Genomic DNA, 25,303 nt, shown 5'->3' with positions numbered 1-25,303 from the left:
CTTAGTCCCCATGGTCTCCTATCAAAATTTGTTGATAAAAAAACCCCATACTATGCATATTTTGCATACTCCACACCAACTTAATTTGATGGCTCGGAATGACTCCTCTACTACCTGTTTTAAATGCACCCAGGTTAGGGGTGGAAAAATGAATAAAGCTTATGCGTTTTTCTTTTAATTATGTTTTATTGATTTTCTAAACGCTCTGGTCTATGAACTTGTAATGTCAATTATTGTATTATCCCTGTCATTGTGAATCTGCTTAATTTATAATGATTAATGTACATGTGTTGTTTTACTTGTTTAACAATATCTGACATTAATAAAAATGTATTTGAAAAAAAGAAATAAACATGTATAAATGACTGACTACTCAACTAGATGGAAAATAGAACTCATGAAATTACATGCCGCAGATTGACAGCAAAATTGGTTGACTGTGCACTTTATAGCTCTACTCCATTATTAGTCAGTACATGTGAAAATGCAGTGTTACCATTTCTTTATTATATGTCTTGCTTTCAAACTGGAAAATATTTTCATCTTGGTACTAAATGGTAGCTAAATTATAGTGGTGTAACAAAATGTGTGTTTTAGAAATTGTATCAAGTTTATAATTAAGTGCCATAAGCATCCACAGAAATGCTCCCAGGAAGGAGGGTGGATAAATATGGGTAGGTAGGAATATGATTTCATAGTTTAATGCCAATTATTTAAACATCACAAAGGAGAACAAGCTGCCACATAGTGCTCCCTTACAATCTAAAAACCAAAATAAGTGTTATTTAAAATAATATTAATATCAACTATAATAAAATCAATTTGTATATCTTGGATCCTGTTATCCTTCCTTAGTTAAAATTTATTTTACTGCTTTACACCCTATGTTATGGGGGATTATAGTGTATAAAGATTGCACATCAAAAGTCACTAAGATAAAATTTGGCTGGCAAACAAAATTGTTTAGAAATCTAAGGAGTGATATTGTATCATTTAGATGGGATTGCATTAGGGTTGGAGGAGAGTGTCTATGTATTCTGAGAGGTTACATAACAAAGAATTTATACCTGACACAATCGGCCTGCCCGGAGGTTTTTTTTGAGTAATCCATTGTTATTTTCATCCCCTCCACTCGGATCATATTGATATATTGCACAATTGGAGTCTTTCCCACTTTTGTCATTATATGCTAAATATGGATCACATCAAGGGACTTTGAAAATCTGCATTCCCTTCTAGACAAGATTGTTCCTCTTTGACCTTTTGACCACTTGCCTTTTCTTCAACCTAAGTGGGTATTTTTTATTTAAGACTTTATATGTGACTATTTTTTATATTTCACGAATTATCTTTTTCATATACTAGTCGCTGCTTACTATTTTTGTGTATATCTTAGGCGCAGCCCTTACTTCTGTGTTTTTTGCTTTTCTCATCTACTAAGGGTTTGAAAGGGATCCTTTTTGGGGTTGCTGGCCTCTTGTTGTCAGTTAAATAGCGCTGTTCCTTTTGTTGTTTGTTTACTTAGGGAGAGGGTTGGTGAACGTCAGGAGTGTGTGCTGGAGAAAAGAGCTTTGCTAGGTAGCATGGCAAGATCGTATTGGATACCTGGCTATGCAGCATGGTCTTGTTTAGAGACGTGCTTTCATTGGAATTCTGGAGAGCAATAGGCAGCACGCTGTTCATGGGTAGGAAGGGAAGTGATAAGCCATGACATAGCTCCACCGCTCTGTAAGTGAAGCAACATTGATCCTTACACAAACCAGAGCTAATGATCTAATTTCTATATATCAAAATGATTTTATCATTTCAATTCAAATTAGATGTCTAATTAACTGAGCTTGTAATTTTCAGCCAATGATGGAGAGATTTCCCATTTGTCATATTAGGCATTTGCCCAGAGAAACTTTTATAACTGGATTTTGTTTCAGGAGCCCTACATAATTCTAGTGGGCAAACCTAAGCAACAGCGCTGAATTAGGTAGAAATGTGTTTTATTACCTGAGTTTTTGCGCTATGAGTTATATTTGGTTTCCAAGTCTCACACTCTTGGAGCTTGCAAGCTGGTTTCCTGTGTAAACTGCATGCTAGAGAGCTTGCAGACTGAAATCAAACAAAACCAAAAAGATACATTTCCCCATAATTTAAACTTTGTCTTGATGTGTTCCTTTGAACCTGACCTCTGATCTGCTTGCCCTCATCACCTCTTAAATAAAGGAATACAAACAATATGTATGACTTTCAGACATTATATGCATTACCCACCTTCAAAATAGCAGATTTAATCTCTTAATAACTGGGCAAATGAGGATGATTACCACAAAAGTAATATTCTTGTATTTCCTGACTTTTAAAACCTCAGATATAAAGGGTTTGCATGGAACACTATGACTATGTTTGACATTTAAACGCACCTGGTCTGTGATACTAGTTCCAGAAAGATCAATAGAAATCAGTGATGCAATGTTCCCAAGGAGCTCAATGCCAGAATCCGTCACATTTTCACAGTATCGAAGACTCAAGAAGGTTATATTGTGACACCTGTAATGGAATGTTATACCTTAGAAACATATAATCCATGTACATTACTGAAAATGAATGCATTGTTAAGAATAACAACAAGCAGGATGTATGTATGTATGGATTAATTCTCATACAATTTGTTTTACACTGTTTGGAACTCACTCCTTAGGTGATCTTCCGGTTGCTTAGCAACCTTGTTTAGTACACTCAACATCTGTATGATTGTCCACATTACTTCTGGTTATGGATTAGTGTATAGGCTGCTATTCTCTCTCCCTCACACACATGGTTCTGGGTAAGTTAATTAATTTGATTTATATATTTGTGTACTACACTACATATTTTTGTCCTGAGAAAGTCCAGAGAGGCCAAAACATTGATGACACTGGCTGTGTATTGATTTTTTTTTCTTTTTCAATTTGTTCTTTATGGTTTTCAAATAACAAATAACAGGGGGGGAGGGGGGTACAGAAAAGAAGAGGGAGAGGGGGCAGTAAAATTTCAGTGTATACATAGTGTTACATGAAATGCAGATGGTTGTTGTATACATTTTTGAAGTTTGCTTTTACATGCATGCATTTTTAATTCCGACTTTTAATTTATTACTTTGGGGCCTGCTGGTATCCCAATCTGGTTTTCCCTGTCTGGGGCTTAACTAGAGTGAGGGGCCCTTTGCCGTCAGATGGTCCAGTGTTGCCCTTTGGGCCGTTACGTTGACTCTTGTCTCTAGAGGGGTAGAGTCTGCTCTAAGATCTGATCAGTAGTCTTTCTCCCTGATATCATAGAGAATCTGGTTGTCGATCGGTTCATGCTACCTTCGTTGTCAGCATCTGGTTTTGGTGTGTCAGGGGATATCAGCTAGGTCTCATGGCTGCGGGGTCTGTGGGGGGGGGGGAGTCAGCTTGGGCAGGTGTCTGACCCGTGTCTTGTCTCTTGTCTGTTTCTGTGTTCGTGCCTGGGTGGTTTGTAATGGTATTACTGTATCCTGCTAGGTGGGGAGGAGGTTCGGGAGTGTTGTGCTCCTCAGGCTGGCAGGTATCTGGGCCGTGGGCCTCTTGATTTTGTTCATCTACTTGTGTGTCTGAGGTCTGTGTATGTGTCTCGCTAGCAAGTTGAAGGTAGGTCTGCCACATCGTGTTAGTGTGGAGGCTTAGTTTACCGATTTTCGTCTGGTACCACATTGTGAGTTCGTATTCAATTGTCATAGTCATTGCAGATTCAATTTCCCTGAGCACGGGCAGTTTGGGGGTTTTCTAACACCTGGCTATCAGTGTGGATACTTTACTCAATATCAGGTAAATCATCTTACGAATCGGTTTAGGTGTGTTGTCCGGTAACAGTCTGAGTAGTATTGTAGCTGGGTCATGCGCAAGTTGGAAGTTTGTGACCTTCGTGATCAATGTTATGGTCTTTTTCCACAGGGAATTCACCTCTGCACACGTCCACCATATATGAAGCATAGTTCCTCTATTTGTGAAAGAGCGCAAGCATAGATCTAATGTGGTTGCATACATGGAGTGCAGGCAAGTTGGGACCATATTGATTTTTTTTAAATCCAATTTTGCATAAGTCCTGTTTAACATTTAAAGCTTGGAGTGTCACACTTTGGGTTCTAATATATGTGTATATATTAAATCAAACAGTTTTCACTACAGTTTCTAATTCTGTAGAATATTAATTTCCCTACTTCAGACGCCGCAGGGTTTTTTGAGCTGCTTGCGTTGCTGCTACTAGGCTTATAGAGAAAACTGGGCTACTGTTTATGGCAGTATGAATTATTACAATGATAATGGCCAGTAACTGGCTCAACCATAATCCTTGTTTTTGTATATTTGTTAGTTTTCGTTTTAATATATATTTTATTTTATTAAGTGTTCTTGCATAGCAAGACCACTTAATGTTATCTCACATATATATTATTATTCCTATTATAGCCAAATTTGCCACCCTAACTCCTCCCACAGTTTTTACACTACATAGACAAAAATATACCAAAACGTGCGGATTGTTCCCAATTGGTGTGCTATTACTTTGTGGAACGTTTCGCCGAATGGTTCACGGAATATCGTCGTTCTCGAGGCAAAATTGGTCCCATAGGAATGAATGGCAAAATGTTCAAAGCTAGAGTGGGAGCTGGCAAAAGCTGAAAAATCAGGACATGATTTCTAAACTGCCACCACTCCCTCATTTTCAAGCCCAACTACACAAATCTTATATCAACATGTTCAGCTATCCCTGCTGCCACTAGAATTGTCCATGGCTAAGCCATAGTCCTGATTGTTTTCACAATATGACCATTTGTTTGCAACTCACGCTGTCCATTGACATTCATTGAAACTCCACTCTAGCCAGCTCAAATTTGAAGGGCAATTTCTAAACTGCGACTGTGCCTTCATTGTTGTATTTCAGAGACATACTATGCATCAAAATGTAGGTCTGGGTCTTGTGATTCTCACAATATAAAGCTCTCTGCTGTAGGAGTTATAGTTTTTAAAATACGACCGTTTGAAGATGGCAACCGCCAAAATACTCTGACCTGTGCCAGGCTGGAGCAGCAAGTGATGTCATAGACAGGGCCTTTTGTACACCTGCTAATGTTTTTATAAATGTATGTTTTAATGTAACTGTGAAGCACTTTGGGCAACAACGTTGCAATTAAATGTGCTATATAAATAAATAAATAATAACAGTTACCCCACCCACTCCAGTTGTAAACTACTGGTGGAGGCAAGAACACTTCACACAATTTCCCCAGAAATTTTAGCTTTTCTAGTTAAGTGTTCTTGCATAGCAAGACCACTTAATGTTATCTCACATATATATATTATTATTCTTATTATAGCCAAATTTACCACCCTAACTCCTCCCACAGTTTTTACACTACATAGACAGTAATATACCGAAACGTGTCGATTGTTCCCGATTGGTGTGCTATTACTTTGTGGAAAGTTTTGCCGAATGGTTCACGGAATATCATCGCTCTTGTGGCGAAATTGGTCCCATAGGAATGAATGGCAAAATGTTCAAAACTAGAGTGGGAGCTGGCAAAAGCTGAAAAATCAGGACATGATTTCTAAACTGCCACCAAGCCCTCATTTTCAAGCCCACCTACACAAATCTTATATCAAAACGTTCAGCTATCCCTGCTGCCACCAAAAATGTCCACGGCTAAGCCATAGTCCTGATAGTTTTCACAATATGACCATTTGTTTGCAACTCACGCCGTCCATTGACATTCATTGAAACTCCACTCTAGCCAGCTCAAACTTGAAGGGCAATTTCTAAACTGCGACTGTGCCTTCATTTGTAATACTTCAGAAACATACTATGCATAAAAATGTAGGTCTGGGTCTTGTGATTCTCACAATATAAAGCTCTTCGCTGTAGGATGTATAGTTTTTAAAATATGACCTTTGAAGATGGCAACAACGCTGCAATTAAATGTGCTATATAAATGTGCTATTTCTGGGGAAATTGTGTGAAGCGTTCTTGCCTCCACCAGTAGTCTACAACTGGAGTGGGCGGAGTAACTGGGTGGAGTGGCTTGAGTAACTGTTGTGTGGTTGGACTGGGCAGAGTAACTTTATGGAGTGGGCAGAGTAACTGTGTGGAGTGTTTGGAGTGAGTAAAGATAGTAACAATTACACTAACCAATTGATTGATCAAATTTAAAAAGTGCACATGGCAAGCTTGATAGAGTGAGAAATGCATTTAAAATGTTATTTATTTATATATCACATTTAAAGTGCTTCACAGTTACATAAAAACATACAGTTATAAAAACATTAGCAGGTGTACAAAAGGCCCTGGCTATGACATCACTTGCTGCTCCAGCCTGGCACAGGTCAGAGTATTTTGGCGGTTGCCATCTTCAAACGGTCATATTTTAAAAACTATACATCCTACAGCGAAGAGCTTTATATTGTGAGAATCACAAGACCCAGACCTACATTTTGATGCATAGTATGTTTCTGAAGTATTACAAATGAAGGCACGGTCGCAGTTTAGAAATTGACCTTCAAGTTTGAGCTGGCTAGAGTGGAGTTTCAATGAATGTCAATGGACGGCGTGGGCTTGAAAATGAGGGCTTGGTGGCAGTTTAGAAATCATGTCCTGATTTTTCAGCTTTTGCAAGCTCCCACTCTAGTTTTGAACATTTTGCCATTCATTCCTATGGGACCAATTTCGCCACAAGAACGACGATATTCCGTGAACCATTCGGCAAAACTTTCCACAAAGTAATAGCACACCAATCAGGAACAATCGGCACGTTTCGGTATATTACTGTCTATGTAGTGTAAAAACTGTGGGAGGAGTTAGGGTGGTAAATTTGGCAATAATAAGAATAATAATATATATGTGAGATAACATTAAGTGGTCTTGCTATGCAAGAATACTTAACTAGAAAAGCTACAATTTCTGGGGAAATTGTGTGAAGTGTTCTTGCCTCCACCAGTAGTTTACAACTGGAGTGGGCGGGGTAACTGTTATTATTTATTTATATAGCACATTTAATTGCAACGTTGTTGCCCAAAGTGCTTCACAGTTACATTAAAACATACATTTATAAAAACATTAGCAGGTGTACAAAAGGCCCTGTCTATGACATCACTTGCTGCTCCAGCCTGGCACAGGTCAGAGTATTTTGGCGGTTGCCATCTTCAAACGGTCGTATTTTAAAAACTATAAATCCTACAGCGGAGAGCTTTATATTGTGAGAATCACAAGACCCAGACCTACATTTTGATGCATAGTATGTCTCTACAACATAACAATGAAGGCACAGTCGCAGTTTAGAAATTGCCCTTCAAATTTGAGCTGGCTAGAGTGGAGTTTCAATGAATGTCAATGGACGGCGTGAGTTGCAAACAAATGGTCATATTGTGAAAACAATCAGGACTATGGCTTAGCCGTGGACAATTCTAGTGGCAGCATTGATAGCTGAACATTTTGATATAAGATTTGTGTAGGTGGGCTTGAAAATGAGGGAGTGGTGGCAGTTTAGAAATCATGTCCTGATTTTTCAGCTTTTGCCAGCTCCCACTCTAGCTTTGAACATTTTGCCATTCATTCCTATGGGACCAATTTTGCCTCGAGAACGACGATATTCCGTGAACCATTCGGCGAAACGTTCCACAAAGTAATAGCAATCCAATCGGGAACAATCCGCACGTTTTGGTATATTTTTGTCTATGTAGTGTAAAAACTGTGGGAGGAGTTAGGGTGGCAAATTTGGCTATAATAAGAATAAGAATAAGAATATATATGTGAGATAACATTAAGTGGTCTTGCTATGCAAGAACACTTAATAAGCTGCAATTGTTCTGGTGACTATAGTGTCCCTTTAATAATAAATATACTTCACTGACTCTTTTTATGTGGATATTTTAGTAGATATGCTCTGCACAAACACACACACACAAAAAGGATATTCCAAACAGATTTAGAAATGAGGCTTTTTTGATCATTTTTACACCTGTATTTATTTTACTAGTGAACTAATTGGATGCATTATTTTATCACTGGATTATTTGATATCTATACTTATTAGTATGAGGAAGCATAATCACTCCTTTTAAGAATTAATGTATTAAGCAAATATAGTCTGGGATTCTCCAGTCTCATCCCATCTAAGGGGATAATAAACACCTTTTTTTATAAATATTTAGGGTTAGGTCCTTCCTTTTTGGAGAAGTCTCGATTAAGGCGGCCCACTCTTTTTCTTTCTTTTAAACAGGGTTTTTCTGTTTTCCTTCAAGTGAATTTCAGAGTAACCAAATTGAGAGCATAGCTAACGTAAAGACTTTTTTCCAATTTAGCTATTTTGACCATAAATCTGAAATTCACTTTGAAAGTAACGAAACTGTGGAAATTCTCCAATGATTGAGCTACGTTTCCGCCTCATCTATTTTGTCCTTATATTTGAACAGTTTAGGAAATAACCATATTAGTTTTTCTGGGTATCAGCATAACTGCTCATTATAACTAATTATCATATTATATTATAGGACATTTTAGAGATTTCTTTTTAGAATGTCAATGTTACTCTCAGATACATTCCAACATTCTCATGAGTGTATCTGTAAGTATGTGATGGTCATTAATGTGTTTTTTGGTTTATAAAATAATATTTATACATTGTTTTATTAAAGGAACACTGTAGGCACTTTAGAAACATAATCTTATTGACGTTGTTATAGTGCCTGCAGTCCTGCGCCCCCTTTCCTACCCAGAAAACCTCTTTATTTCACTAATTAGAAGGCTTGGAAGTGCTGCTCCTACCCATGTCTCCAAGTCTTACTTCCTGGCTCTTTTACCATAACATACATTGATGTCACGCTCACATGCGCATTGCCGTCACGGTCTACCATAGAGAATCATTGAATTAAATAATCTCTATGGCAGAATCTTAGGCTCATAGAGGCGAGCGACACAATGCTACTCTACGAGGCAAGCCTGCAGAATGACGTCACTCCAGGAGGAAGTTCTTGCAGTGCTAAAGGAGACTTGGTGCTAGAGAAAAGGTGAGTAGTTTGTTTTATTTTTAATTTATTTCATTTTTATTTTTTTAATGCCTGTGGGGGCATAAACTAAACAATCACATCAGTACTGTAGCATTAGGAATACACATATGTATTCTTAATGCTACAGTGTTTCTTTAATAATAAATAATCTTAATCAATCATGATGGTTGGAGGTGGTGATACACTCTTAATCTGCGCACATGGCACTCAAATATCTAAGGCCAAGAACTACGCATTTACAAGGGCAAAATAAGACTTTTTGATATGTTTAACTCCTTAAGGACCAAACATCTAGAATAAAAGGGAATTATGACATGTAACACATGTCATGTGTCCTTAAGGGGTTAATCACTTCTATGATAAAGAAACTACACACCATATGCAATACAGTCATTTTTGCTTTAATTGAATACTTATGTACTGTATGAATTACTGTACCATTGAGGGAGTTTTGTTTAATATCTCACCTGGGATTTTCTATGGGTGTGTTTGCTCACGGAATGTTATGACAGAATTATCAAAACTGATACCAGGCTTTTGGGTTTCTAGCCTTCTGGTGTACAATGTGTCTTGGATACACATTAATTAACATGATGTAACCGGTTTCCCTTTCCAGCAATGCATGGCCCAAAAACAGGGATCCAAAAGGGTTATTTTTTTATTTTTTTCTGTTTTCAGTTATAAAGTTCTGCATGAATGCCAATATATTTTGCCTTTTAAATTTGTATTAGCAGTTTGGATTTTGTTATACACTTGACTCAAATTGTCTGTTGCTGTAGAATAAATATGTGCTTTTAAAGAAAAGTAGCACATTTCCCTTTGACAGTCTACTATTATTATTATTATTATTATTAATTATTTATCTAGCGCCAACATATTCCGCAGTGCTTTACAGTTATAGAATGAGGATATTTGACAACAAGTAATTTACATTTATAGAATATAACAAAAACAACAGTTGAAGAATGCCCTGCTTGAACAAGTTTACAAGCTAGCTGTTAGGGTCAGTGTTTTCTAGTGTTCTGCATATTTATGCCTATATGTGATGCACTAGCTGGTATAACAAACCAGATCGACTATAAAAACATTGGCCTTGATTCCATTCTATCAGCATACACAATAAAAACTATTGCCTGGCTTCGGAAAGTATTTTTATCGGATTTCGACTGGATTTGAGAAATATTGTATGATAAATGTGCATCGGAAGCACATTTATCAACCTTTTTAATGTCTAACCCTGATGGTCATTAAATAAACAAACTGTGGGGGGGAGGGGGGCACTTTGACTGCCATATTAGTGCAAGGGATGTTTTAAATCTTTCCCTCACCCCTATTCACCATTCTGCAAATGAGGTCATGCTAAACAAAGAACAGCGCTGATCACTATTGTAAAAAACTAGAAACTAGGAACTATTGCCGCCCACTTGCTAATAACTTACAGGGGATATCTAGCACAGGTTCTCCTTTGCCAACCACACCCATGGGCTTCCTGGGCTGGGGGAGGGGGCGGTAAAACACACAATGGGGGGAGGACAGATCACTGTCTACCCCTGTGCCCCAATGATGGAGCCAATATTAATATAATTAATACAATAAAGCATTGCCAGGAGTTGGGAGTTATTACATTAAAAAAGGGGGATAACCTATTGTCACCCGTGACCCACACAGTGGAGGCAAATATTAAAACATTAACAGGGGGATTGAGTGTATCTCACAACAGCAACCCATAGTCAGTGGGTCGGGATTCAAATTTAAATAAATGGGGGAACCTATTGCCCACCGACCCATCCAAAAGCAGTAGATGGAGGCTCTGTCAGGATTACAGTATGATCCAGCACGTAGAATTGTGTAACACAGGAGACTAATAGGTAAGGTATTACCGGGCATTAGAATGGCCGGACTAATGTACCAAAGGATAGTCAGAGTAATAGCCGAGGTCAGGGGACACAGAAAGGGACACAACGATAAAGGAAAGCCAGAGGTCAGGGATACCAGAAAACAGGGAAGTCAAATTCAAAGCCAAAGTAAAAAAAACGGAATAACTAGAATAAGGAATGCGCTCTCGGACAACCACTTGGGAAACCACGACAGGGCAATGAGGAAAGGTCATTCTAGGCTTTTATACCTGCTTTAACTTTCTGATTGGCCGTAATCGCTCTTTGACCCCAAAACGTGTCCGCGCAACGTCACATGCACGCCAACGTCATCACGTGAGCGAATGTGGTGGTATAATTAGCCTTGGATCCACAGCGGCCAGCGGCCATGAACATGCCGCAAGTGTCATTCATGCAAATGCCTGGCCGCTGACCGCAAGATGAGGATGAATATGTTTCAGGTTCTAATTTTAATAAAAGACCTTATGTCCTGTGAGCCCGCATCCATGGGCAGCAGCTGCAGGCTCTAAATATAATAATAAATGGGTGCACCTACCCCATGGGTGGCGAATCAAAACTATAATATACAAAGAGAGTGGACATACCACCACCCCCACCCACATATTGTCACTAATGTTCCCTTGTGTGGTTAGGGGACCCCAAGCACTACCCTAAAATTGTAGGCCCCCAATAAGTCTCGACGTAACTTTGAAAATAAAACAAAAGTACTGCATCGCAAAAAAAACTATGGAAAAGAAAAGAAACTGATGGGAAAAAAATAAAAACCAAGTTGGCCCCTCAACATTCTCAACATTTGAGTCTTGAGAGAGGTGTGCTGAGATATTTACACACATTCTCATCTGTTCACCAAGAAGGATGCACCATAAGCATAAAACTCTAAATAGTGTCTACCTCATTTAATCAACAGTCTTCAATATCTTATTTTCTGTTCCTCATGTTATCTCACTTCTTGTACTAGACACCCTGCTATCACAAGTGTGACAATATCGTACTCTAAAATGTCTGTGAGAGTTGACTGTATGCCTAGAAATACAAATATCTTAAACATTTACAACACACTAATCTGACACTTACATTATACATACTGTAAGGGTTTCAATTTTAGGTCTTCTAGGTTTTTGGTTGATTTATTGCTCATACTGTATCCAGAAAATCTCCAGCTATCAGTAGCAATGCTACTTCAAGAGTAATTGATGTATCTTTGTTAGAGAGCACTGTGTCCAACATTCATTGGTGCTACACAATAACTACACTAAAACCTGCCAAAAAAAACAAATTACACACATTCTCTTTTCTCATCTATCCTTATCCTTAGTGATTGTTGCTTAGCAATGTTCTGCATTAAATAATATGTGCAGACATTGTCAGAACCTTTTTCAGCCTTGCAAAACGGATTCAATCTGCAATTACAATTATATTAAGTGGCTTTGTCGACGTAATTTGCTTATGCATATTCATACAGAATTATAAAAAATGTCTATATTTTTTGATGGGTATTTTTCAATTTGTTGTGCAAATAAAAAAATAAAAAAAAAAACCAGAAACAATTAAAAGCTTTCTAGTGAACCTTTGGAATATTTTGCACAGAGCAGGAATAAACTATTTCCTGCACATTAAAAGCTGGGAACTACACTGTAAATCACAGAATATGATAGGCTGCTGACATCATATGTTCTCGGCACCTTCTTTCTTTACATCTAAATGTCACTGAGGGTTGGAAAATTGTGACCGCCTCCATATTGAAGAACTGGTATATCTGTAAGTGACAATTCCAATTAAAATTACTAATGCTTTCTTATAGGAACTAATATGAATTTACTTGCACTATTGTTTTAAACTGATTGATAGAAAGAAACTATCAGTTTAAAAATTCTGATTGAAATTCCGATTACAGACCTGCTTAACCCCTTAAGGACCAAACTTCTGGAATAAAAGGGAATCATGACATGTCACACATGTCATGTGTCCTTAAGGGGTTAAAGGACCACTATAGGCACCCAGACCACTTCAGCTCAATGAAGTGGTCTGGGTGCCAGGTCCCTCTAGGGATAACCCTGCCTGCTGTAAACATAGCAGTTTCAGTGAAACTGCTATCTTTACATATGGGTTAATCCAGCCTCTAGTGGCTGTCTCATTGACAGCCGCTAGAGGCGCTTCCGCGCTTCTCACTGTGATTTTCACAGTGAGAAGCCGCCAGCGTCCATAGAGAATGCTTTCCTATGGACTGACTGAATGCGCGCACGGCTCTTGAAGAGGGCAGAGAGTCCCCAGCGCCGAGGGAGCTAGAGAAAGGTAAGTGTTTAACCCCTTCCTACCCCTAGAGCCTGATTTTTACACTAGAGGTGAAATAATTATGGTGAGGTGACGTGAGTCTTTAATAACCTTGCAGGACCAAGGCTATATTGATATAAAAAACATTTGTGACCAAGGCCTTTTTCACACGTTTTACATGCGTTTGTTCGACCACAAATTTGATTGCCAATATGGAGTCAAAAAGGGCTTTTTCCCTTTATGGTGCATAACTGGCCTTCAAACTGTGCTTTTTCTTTCTGTTCAATTGCATAAACAGCATAAAAACATGTGTTTAAAAAGTTGAACTTGGAATTGAGTCTTTTCTCTGTCTAGATTACTAGCTCACTACGTAACTATTGACATTCAGTGATGGAGGTCACATGTTCCTATGGACAGTTGTGTAATAGAAATCCAAAACACACAATCTTAAAAGCCAAATATAATTGATATATAAATTTACATTTATAAAAACATAAATGTCCCATACTTTTGTGCAATTCTTAAAAGCGATAAGTCACTGACACGTAGACAGTTGGTCAAATTTATTTCTCGAATCTTGGTTCCTGATGTGCCTTCCACAACCTGTCGGACACCTGGATCACTAATCCTAAAATAAAAACATAAGAGGCATTTGTAGAGCAATGGAAACTGTAGAAAAGATAAATTGAGCTTAATGGAGACATCACAATTTTATGTTTCTAATTTTACTTGGTACTTTTTTTGCCTTAATGTAAATTATTGACTTAAAAGAAAAAAAATAAATAATCAAAATCTCAGTGGCCAAATCCTCATGCAGGAATGGTGGCAAAACTGATCATTGGCAATCAGGATATTTTAATATATAGATAGAATACATTCATTATTCAATGGTTAGTTACTGACAAAGGAATTGTACATTTTACAATTGAACTGTACCAGAATTGGATTTTTTTTTTGCTCAGATATTTTTCCAGCTCAGCTTTTAATACCCAAGTCCTTTCTTTATTAACTGTAATTCTAGGTTTAGGAAATGACCCCATCAGTAGAGATCTAAGCTTACGTTATGTCACTGAATATCAACATGTTTCTAATGCCATATTCCTTTGCTATTCTTTTTAATGAATATATTTAAAGAGAAATAAGTAGTGTTGACAATGGCCGCAATATTTAGTTTTAGTTTTTTTGGATAGGCTTTTTAGATCATTTTATATTTTTGGATACACTTTTAAAATGATTATATATTTTGATAAATATATTAATATTGGATTATTATATTTTTGACATACTGATTTTTTTTCCATATGATAATGTTTTTTATCTTTTAATATTTTGAAAAAAATATTGCTTTTTCCAGGTGTTTGACATCACACTCAATTACCTCCTCATTTTATTTACCATTTTTATGTTACCAGTGGCTACAATTATCCTTTAATCCTCTGGCCATCACCTTCAAATTCCCCCTGCTACCTCGTGTCAAAACTCCCCATTTTAACCTCTAGATTGCAAGCTCACGGGCTTTCTAGCTCTAGAAGAGCTTTAGTGGCTAGATCTCGGCTCATGGGATGAACTCGCTTTACTTTTTGTATTTGTTTATTTGTCTATCTTTTTCCCCAATTGTACATTTCTTGGTGCTAAATGCCAGTAATATGGATACTATGGATCTAAGTTTTGTATCACAGCACCTGAAAACAAGCATTAAATGCATCACTTCACCTTAGGTGCTTGCCGATAATCTATTGGGAAATTATGTTTACTGCTATGGATTGCTATATAGTAATGTAAATATATAAATGTATACATTTTAGGAAGTCTCCACTTCCTTGTTTCAAATAAGACTGCATTTTAGAAGAAACCTAAGGTGTGCCTGGATATTTTTTTTTTTTTACATTTACAATAATGACAGTGAATGCACATCCAGCCTTGTTGTTCAAAACCTCTAGCAGTTTGAAATACAACTTGATATAATGAAATTTATTTAGCGGACCTTTTTTCTTATTTTGGCAGCTAAATAAAATATACAAGTTGTTGTTTATGGCAATATTTGTAGCAGCTCAATGATTTATGTTTTTTTTTTTAATTTTAAATATTCTGTAAACTGTCTTCACTCCTCACCCAAACTGCCACTTAACTTTTTTCTTCCTAATTTTTGCTTTTTAGATCCCTCGGCATCTCATCTTCTTTTCTCAGATTTTCCTTCATAGATTATAAGATCATTTGAGCAATGCTTTCTTCACCTCTTCGTCTCTGTTAATATTTTGTATGTCAAATACTTTTTGTCAATTATCCCTATTATGCTTGTAAATAATATTTAACTGCACCTGTATGTGCATGCACACGATATGTGTATTACTCTCCTAGGGGAACTATGGATACACATTGTCCTACAACTAGTGGATAAATGCCCTCTAGCCAGTCAAGACAACCTCTCTTCTCAAACAGGCAACTACACAGCAGACCAAGAAGAAATTTGGACTAATAAGGGGGCGGGGCCGGGCCGCCGAGCTGAGCGGCAGCCATCCGAGCTAGCTCCGGCAACGAGCAGCCTAAATATAAACAAAATAATGCTTTAAAAGCCCACCTGGACCCGAGACAAATACGGGCATCGAGTGAGAGGTGGAACGGGAACACATCAAGTGAGCCTCAGCCGGATCATGATTGTAAAATCCGCCCGACTTGCAGGTTGAGCCCACGGGGCCTACGCACATGTGGCGACGAGAGACAACACGGCAGAGGGAGAGAGGGGGACCCGGCCCCGCTCCCCCCCTCAGGCCGGCGGGGGTGATCCCGGCCCATAAGTCACATCTCCGGAGCCTGGAGGAGAGGGGCCTACATTATGGGGAGCCCTTCCTTATGAAGAGCCAAGAGGGCCGCAGAATGAGCTATCTGCAGGGAGGCACGCAGGGTCGCCTGGGCCTCCGTGGTGACGGATCCCACAGATAGACCCCTCCAGGCGGCAGAATGGACGGCGCGGAGCCAGCCCTAAGCCCAGGATTTGGTGGTGGTCCAGGGAAGGATGCCCCCAACTTTGTGAGCCCTGTGTCGCAGAGGCGCGCTGGACCCCCGGCAGACCGGTAGCCGGGGAGGCGAGCACCGGTGACAAGCGTGAGACCGGAGAAGGGTGAGGCACCATGGGGCTGGAGCTCCAACGGGGTACTGCAGGAGTTGGGGAGGTGCAGGGGATAAGGGGCCGAGGACTTTTCAGGGGTGGGAGTCTGCCGGACTGCCGACATCCCTGAGTGCCCACAGCACTGCGGTGTACCCGGCTGCACGGCCAGAGCAGGCCTGGATGGAGAAATGGGGGGGACGGATGCACCGGAGGTGCTAGGGAGACCCTGCACAGACCGACCGACTGGACACGTAGGAGCACCCTTGGCAAGAGCGCACCAGAGGCCAAAGTGTACCATACCGTGCCAGGCATGACTATGCCACCTCCAGCGGAGAGACTTTTTTTTTTTCATTATTATTTACTTCGCCTGAGCTCTGTCCCAAACAAGGAATGAACAACGCAACGAAAGACAGATAAGGATATAGGGACAGTATTTAGATAATTTGTTTGAGAAACCGCTCTCTATGTAATTTTAGATTTCCCCTGTTTTGCTTATTTCATCACTTGTAACTACACGTCATTGGCTATTTACATTTTAAAATGTATTTATCTCTTTTTACTTTATTATTTCCAAGCAAGCATTTAATTTTTAAACGGTTAGCATCATTGTGCAGGTCCTTTACGAACTCAGGGAACGTTAGCTGGCCAGTTAAACATATAAACTGCCTCCATAACTACATAAGTGATTGCACTCCCATCTTATGGCGTGCTTACGTTGTCCGTGCCTAACTGCTAAAAACATGTTAATAGCTGGTATTTACTGATGCCTCACGATGCTAGACTAACATTGTGCCTCTGTCATGTATGATTACAATATTACACGCTTCAACGGTTACCTGAGCTTCTATAGGGAGCATATGGTTAATACGCGCTATACAATACATCCCGGATGCAAATTGAGGCCTATCTTTATTTAATTCCTTTATTAGTTTCTCTATGTTTACTGAGTCTTTGATGAGGCCTAGCCAGAGCAGCACTAATTAAATTAACTATGTAGCTAATAGAGGAGCATAATGTTTATCCTAAATGGTGCTTATGTTTTTTACATACTCCATGGCATGGTTAATACATAGATAATTACATACTCACGCCTCAGCCACAAATTAAATATGCTGCTAACGATTATACAGAGTGTAGGCTCAGTTGATTACCTGCGTTATACGTCGGACCATGCAGCTTTTAGTTTAACAGTGCACAGGAATACCCTGGAGCGTTTACTTACGTAAGGATCTATAATGTTTGCTTGGATCTTATAAGAAAAAATAACTACATAGAGTACACAATCAGCACACGAAGCGCTAATCCAAATTAATTACATGTATCAGTTGATAATGTGAACCAATATGTTCTGTTATAACAGTTATGACAAATCCGTTTCTACGTAAGCGACAATGTGTATGATGCACCTTTATTTACTGATGCTTATGTCCCTGCGCGGGCAATTATTTGCTTTATTACGAATCAGTTTGATATCTGCGTTTATATTGTGAAAACAATAAAAATATTCAAAACAAATGGACTAATAATTAGTCAGGGAGGAACAGACAAATGAAAGCCCATGCAATGTATTTTTGGAAGCTATTTACGTTAAAGATGGCCAAAAAAACTGAAAAGATGGAAGAAACACTGAGAATATAATTTGTGAATCATAGTTAGTAGAGTGACTGGTTATAGGAAAATTACTTAAGTGTCTAAATGCTGCCCATTGCTAAAGATCAAGTTATCCATAAGAAAATGTAGCCCCTAGTTTTTCCTATGAATAAAAAGTGTAGGGCTTCTGAAAAAATAAATACTAAAAGAGATGAGATATAGAGGAATGCTAAAGACATAAGATGGGAGAACCGCTACTTTAAAGTGTGTGTGTGTGTGTGTAAACAAGAAGATTCTAGTATAGGGAAACTTAAAGAAATCTGTCTTTGCCTGGCAAGGTATCCACTTTTGATCAATCAATAGATAACATTTCTGCTAGATTCCTGTTTCTCAACCTGTGGTATGTATATCCCAGAGGATATGTGAGCCATGGGCAATGTGTTTGCCGAGGGGGCATCCTGACATTTCACCAGGTGGTAGGGAGATCAAAGGGGAGGTGCAGAGATAGAAAATGCGATTCAGGGAAGAACCCTTCGGGGGAGGTGTGACGGGGACACAGGGGTAGAACTACTAACAAGGGACTCCCCCTCCAACACCCCCTCCTTTTTTTTTCTCTCTCCCTTTCCTCTTCCCGCTCTGCTCAGCTTCTCTGACTCCCCGTCTGGACCCACCCGGGGCCACATCCCAAAGGAAACCTCCCTGCCAACTATAACGAAGGATGAGAGAGACGGGCAGGTGTGCCCTCTCTGGGTCAATGTAGCACAGAAACATAACCCTCGATCTCTAGGCACCCTTTGGGTCTCTACATAGTGACATATGCTCTGTTTGTTTGTTTCTAAGTTCTGTATATAACCACCTTTATCTATCTGTGGATCTATGCATCCCAGCTCATTTTTTTTACTCTCAAAACAGGTACCTGTGTGTATCAAAATAATGTATCATTAAAATGGACAGTGCCTGCGAGCATGGAATTATAATATATGCACCAATACGGGTACCTGGATGTACCAAGCTAAAGTCCATGAGAGAAAACAAAAAAAAAAAGCATGATTTACAAAAAAAAAAAAAAAAAAAAAAGGGAGGTGCAGACTACATGCTCGGCACTAGGAGCTAAACCATACCAGATCACCAGGGATGACAGTCCTTGCTTGCCAAATAGGGAAGTAACAAAAACTATACACAGCCTCGCACACATGTAAACACAAACACATAGCCATACCTAATCCCACACATGCAGTCTAACTAAACCTACACATAGACTCTCCACTCACACGCACATGGTCTCACCATAAACAAAAAAACTACAACCAGCAGAATCCACTCCCAACCTTCTATCCATGCATGCAGAATCCACACACACAACTTTTAACACACAAGTAGACCCCACCCTCCCAACCTTCAATACATGAAGACTGCAGCTGCTGGAGTAACAGTGGGAAATGCTAGTAAGGATGAAAATGACACAGGAGAAACACGGACAATGGAAGAGAAATAGTTGGAAAGAGACAGAAAGTTGGAGACACACACAGAATGAGTCAAATTGAAAGACACGAAAGAAAAAAAAAAGATGTGGTGAAACAAGGAAGAGACTGGCAGAGAGAAAAAATAGAAAGGCTAAAAGTTGGGATGGGATAAATGAGTGGGAGGCTAACTGACAAATATTCAGCGGTATGTTGACCGAACAGTTGGAAACAATACTATACAAATACTATACACAAATAGGTGCTTACATTTACCTTATGCAGTCTGCCACATTCAATACAGTTATATTCTTTAATGATGATACCGTCTTTAGTCCAATGTCAGTAATTTTCTGGCAATCGGCCAAGTAAATGTGTTTTAGACTGGGACAGGATTTGCTAATTGTTTTGATGCTTACATCAGTGATCCGATTGTTTCCTGCAGTGAGAAAATTAATCATATTTGTTAACCAGAAGAAACAAAATCTGGAAACCGTACATTTTTTTTTAGTGTTTTCCAAACCTTCAATTCTGATTTTCACAAGCTTTCGCCCTTGTGCGAGTACTTTAAATGCAGCATCGGTAAGATGAGGAGAGCCCAGAAGAGAAACAGATGTAATATTTTGACATTTCTCAAGTAGAACCTTTGAAAGAATAAGATTAATATTCAGTATAAATATGGGAACTCACAAGTTACTATCTTTTTGTTCAAACAGAGGTGCATTTACTATAAACAATGTAACTATTAATATTCTATAGTCAAAATTGTCTATTGAAAAAAAAAAAATGGCCAGTTTGCTTGTAGAGCTCTGGTTGCTCACACAATCATAGCAGAGATTTGAAACACACTACACATTGCATACAAACAGATAGCTACTATGTATTTGTCTATATAACATATTCAGAATATATCATTCTACATTCATTTAATACATTTCTGTAAGTGTTGTATTTTTATTCCAAAATGCTATTCACTATCTGGAAATTTGAGCAGTGGTGGCAGAATAAATTATCCTCTGATTGGAGCAAGCCTGTTCCAAAGGAAGCCCTAGGAACCTCATCTATCCACAATCTATTCAGCAGGTTATCTGACAGATTTGAGTTACCCATTTTCTAGTGTAAATCCTACCGTAAGAGGAACCATCTATAAGTTTCCTCTAATTGATTAGTGCCATTAGACTCTCTTACTTGCCTTTTACTCATACTTCCTCTCCACAACCTCTCTTGTGGGTAACCCTGAAAGCGCAGAAACAGGGAGTAACAACGCAAATTGTTATCCTTCAGGGAATGTGCTATTGTTACAGAATCGCAAAATCCCCTTAAGCACCACATGCCGCTCCTCTGGATATTATTTTGTGCTGTCAGACGTATGGTAACAAGGTCTTTTAAATTCACTTAAAGGGAAATTGCCTTTTGTCTTTGAGTCATTTAGCCTCACTTTTATTCATGACCTCAACAGATCTATGCTACTGTGACAAAAGTCAATGCAACCTATCACCAACATCCTCCAAAATGCAGGACTTATCCTACTGATGGTCTTATCCCACGTCCCTTCTAATCACTAAAGATGGGTAATCGTTCAAATCCTCTGCACCTTCTGAGGGTCCAACTTTCCTCCATGCCCTGTGTCACGGGAGATGGGACTCTTCGTACGTGTTCCCTTAATTATACTTTGTATCGTCTAATATTTCCCTGCATTTGAATGGAATTGTTCTCTTCTGTTCGGTTACTGAACAGATTAAGTGTGGTCCCCCTTGTTAACACCTCGTAATCACCGACCACCCCTGGCTCTTAGCCACAAAACAAGCATTCCCTGGGTAGCCATCATTAGTATATATAAACGCACGTGTGCAAACAAATGGCGGCCATTTTATCTCCCGAACGCGGGCAGCGGTACATGGTGGTCAACGGCGTGGAACTGTTTTTGGCTACGCGAGTTCACCAACCCCCCTGAAACTTGTACCCCTGCCCGTTCAACTTCTCGACCAGCTAGGAGAACGGCATTCGGAAGTAAGAAACTTCTGAACGAGGGAAGCATTTATTTCTTAACAGCCAGGGGATGAGTTCGTCAGTTTGTTCGTATGGAGCTTCTGAAAGGTAACAGCCAGCCTGACAAATTCTCTGGAACAGTTTTGGGCTACCACCTCATGGTTGCTTGGTCAAAACTTTTCACAAACATAACTTTCATTTTACCGAAGCGATCTGAGCGTTTTTTTGGATATGTTGTGCGCTCAGAACGGGGATATTCTAGAATATAACTTTTGTGGGGTTCCTATGCTGGTGTCATGTATTTTGGTGATATGTAAAAATTGTATGTAAGTTTTCCTATTTGATAGATAATTGGATTAGCTTAATTGAAACTCAATTATCTCTCAAACACAATGGCTTGTGGGAAGGAAACCACTGTGATTTTGTATTAGAAACCCCATGCTAGGGGCACTGCATAAAAGCCGAGTGTGGCCTTATAAAATCAGATTTCTTCTCTTACCCAATACGACTGGTTGCGTCCATTATATTGGGGAAACTCTACACAACATGAATACTTTCACTATATTCAGCACATCTGGAATTAGGATTAGTGGAGGATTGAATGAATAACAATAACAGACTCACGAACCTGTGACACTAAAGGTCTGACAGAATAAGTCCTAGCAACAGCAAGACCTACCTCCACACACCTGGGATATTTCCAGAATCACACCCATCATACCTGGTGGGGAATGTGACTCAGTAACATAATTATATATACTTTCTTAGCATCATTTATGTTTAATTTCATTTTATTTTATTTTTGCAATGAAGCCTTTTTTTTTTTTTTTTTAATTCTTTATTTTTGCGAGTGATTGCTGTAAATAAGCATGACACATGAAACACATCGAAACACATCAACTACAAACATTGTACATTAGCAGGTTACTCAGGGTCTCTGTGCGTTATTGCACTCTTTTTTTTTTTTTGGTATTAGTAACTAGGGTTCCCTAATTTGGACTTGGAGCGGTGTGGTAGTCTACTCCTATCTAGGGGTCTGGTCTTAGGTCTTGTAATGCCTCTTTGGTTTTAATGCTGTTATGCTGGTAGTCAGTGGCTTCATTGAGGCAGTCTGTAAGGCCTAATATTAGCCTTCTAGCCTTCATGGGTGGTGACACTTTGCTTGGTACACTATAGTTTGGGCGGAAGGCCTTGGGAGTGGGCCGCGCACGCATAGGTGTACTTAAAGGAGGGTATAATGAACTCTGGTCCATTGCGCGTTGTGTGTGTGTGGGGGGGAGATAACGGAACTCGGGGTTAGTCCATCAGCTTACGGAGCCAGTTTAGTCATTGAGAAGGGGTATGGGGATAAAATCAGCGTTAATGACAACAGGTAGTGTTGCGGTCTACCAACAGTGTGGACTGCCAACATGGGTATCTGTAAGTCCTGCTCTCAGGAGAATGAGGCATTCGTCTCTCGTCTTCTGGGTACGAAAGGGGTGATCCCTGCGACTGTCCATGCTGGGCGGTCCGTTTGTAATGCTTGCTCCGCTGGTATGCCTAGGTTTTGGAGAAAGGTAGGTGCTTCTGAGAGGCATGTCAGTGTGTGCAGCTTGCCGGTTTTCTCGACCAAGATTCGGCGCGGTCCCCATTTGTATGGGATGGAGTGCTTCTGCAAAAGCTGAAAATCAGCTGTGCCCCCTCAAACGACACTGTAGATGAGCCTCTCACCGCCCCCATTATTGCTCCGCGGTTGGAGTCACGGGTCAGTTTTAGCAGGGTGTCCCTGGGCGCTTCGTGAGCGGCATTGGAGGCCTTGTTAAGACGGAAGCAGGAGTCCACCGCCACCTGCTTCGCCATGTTTGAGCATTAGCAGTGTGGCGATTAACCTCCGGCAGTAGTGGGGGAGTTCCGCCCCTGTGATCGCCTCTGGTACCCCTCGGATTCTGAGATTGCGTACCCTGGCTCTGTCTTCCATAGTGGCTATTTGCACTTGCTCTGCATACTGTTTTTGCAGCGCGCCTATAGTGGCGTCTGTGGCTGATTGGGCCAGTTTGGCGCCCTCCATGCCGTCTTCTACCGCTTGCACTTTATCGGTTAGCTTTGTCACCGCCTCACGAATCGGGGCCATGTCCACATTAAACATCGTTTTTATTTCCGCCATTAATGCCCTGATGTCTGCTTTAGTTGATGGTGCAGACTCTGCCAATTCAGTGGCTGTTTGTGGCCCTGAGCGTGGCCTGGAAGGGGGGAGAAAATCGGCCGCAGCACTGTCGTCGTCCGACGATGTTGGTGTGTAGGCCTCAGCCGGCACCATCTTGGCTGCATCTGGCATCGAGGTTGTGCGGAGGTACTCTCTGATATCGCGGGTGCCCGAGCCCGGGTCCGCTCGATGTTTCTTTGATTTTTTCCCCATTAGGTCAGGTGTCAAGCTGGTGCCTTTGGGGTTAATTTGCTGGGTTCGGAATGGTGGAAATCTCTGTTTGGTGAGTGTAACAGTACGGAGCGTTCTCGGTGTGCGTCCATCTCCTGCAAGCACTGGCTCCGCCCCCCCGCAATGAAGCCTTTTGATGACCTGTGTGACCGATTCTGAGAGTGCCTGCAACAGAATAGTCAGCAAATTCAGCTAGACTGTAACAGGGCCGTGGGCACCCAGCCAGCCAGCTAAACCTCAAACTCCCAGTCCTGGGGCTGGTGGTGCAATCCCTCTGCATCTTTCTCCTGCTCAGCAAGCAACCAAGGTACTTGGATTACTCTCAGAAGTACCATACCAGCAGTTGGAGTGGGTTGATTATCCATCCTGAGGGTTGGGGATACCCATGTGCCTCATCATGATTCATGTTCTGCCGACTTTGATATTTATTTTTTGCTGTAGTGCTAACTATGTGTACAGGTTCTGGTATACGTGAGAAGGTGCAGAGAAACATTGCGTGGCAAAAAATAAATTATAAAAGTGTTTTTCTTTTTTTCTGTTTTTGTCACCCAGTGGTTTTTCTGATATGGAGCAAGTTGTAAAGTATCTTGTCTTTTTATTTAATTTTCTTAATCATGTTTAATCTGCTTTCATCTCATTATATTACCCAATAATTATTTTATTATATTACCCAAAAATAGTGGTTGGCATGCCTACCTTGTTACATGACAAAATGTAAGAATATGGCTATTGTACTACTACATTATATCTCTTATATATTGTTATTCTATTATGAAGTAACATATCTTTAATGTTCTATTTGGCAAGTAGCAACTAAAGCCTGTTATAGACACCGACAATGCTGTTACGATGTTGCGAGCTGCCTGTAGCAAATTACTCACAACTTCTAGTCATTTTTTGGTTTCTTGATACATTGTATGTATGTTCATAGCACTAACTGTATAGTCTAACTCATTACCAGGAAAGAGAATCACATGTTTGGGTATATTTCCTTTCTTTGTTTGTGTATATAATACTAGGAGGGTACATGCCCAGGATAGTACTGACTAGCCATTACAGTCTGTTTGTTTTAACTGATTAGTGGTGGATTTTAACTTCTTTATTGTTTTTATATATCGTATACTGCATAAGTAAGTAATCCTGGAACATGCTGTTATTAATTTGATTGGCTGGACTGTGAGGCTTTACGTTGGTTTCAATATTTTTTTATTTTTTTATTCTTCTATTTGGTTATTTAACAGAATTTGCGTTGTCTGCAGAATACGACCAAGTCTTTTTGGCACGCTAGGGTCACTGATACATGAACATTTTCACTGGAAGTCAGGAAGAGATTAGCCCACCTAGTCTGCTCATTGACAACAGATGGTAATAATCTCTGTGATGCTGCAAATGCTGAATCTTAAATTTTGGTTTTGTACATGCTAAGTCAGCCGTGGACCTAGTTTTTGATCTTTAATTTACACATTCTAAAAACATAAAAGCTTCTAAAAAAAAATTAAACTGAATTATCACATAAAAATGTACACACTCCCCAT

The 25,303-nt window shown here is 39.7% G+C and overlaps 1 protein-coding gene across 1 annotated transcript in view; it reads right to left on the bottom strand.

Moving 5' to 3' along the window:
- Positions 1 to 25,303, bottom strand: part of FBXL13 (F-box and leucine rich repeat protein 13) — a 263,465-nt gene that overhangs the window by 42,252 nt on the left and 195,910 nt on the right. The window contains exons 14-17 of the mRNA XM_063448155.1: positions 19,890 to 20,010; positions 19,643 to 19,805; positions 13,719 to 13,838; positions 2,412 to 2,538 (exon numbers count right to left, since the gene is read on the bottom strand). Coding sequence (XP_063304225.1) covers positions 2,412 to 2,538; positions 13,719 to 13,838; positions 19,643 to 19,805; positions 19,890 to 20,010 — 531 coding nt within the window. The remainder of the gene's footprint in view (positions 1 to 2,411; positions 2,539 to 13,718; positions 13,839 to 19,642; positions 19,806 to 19,889; positions 20,011 to 25,303) is intronic.

This window comes from Pelobates fuscus, chromosome 3 (assembly GCF_036172605.1).
Source record: "Pelobates fuscus isolate aPelFus1 chromosome 3, aPelFus1.pri, whole genome shotgun sequence".
NCBI lineage: Eukaryota > Metazoa > Chordata > Amphibia > Anura > Pelobatidae > Pelobates > Pelobates fuscus.
The sequence above is the reverse complement of the archived record's forward strand: the minus strand, read 5'-3'. Positions and strand labels throughout refer to the sequence as shown.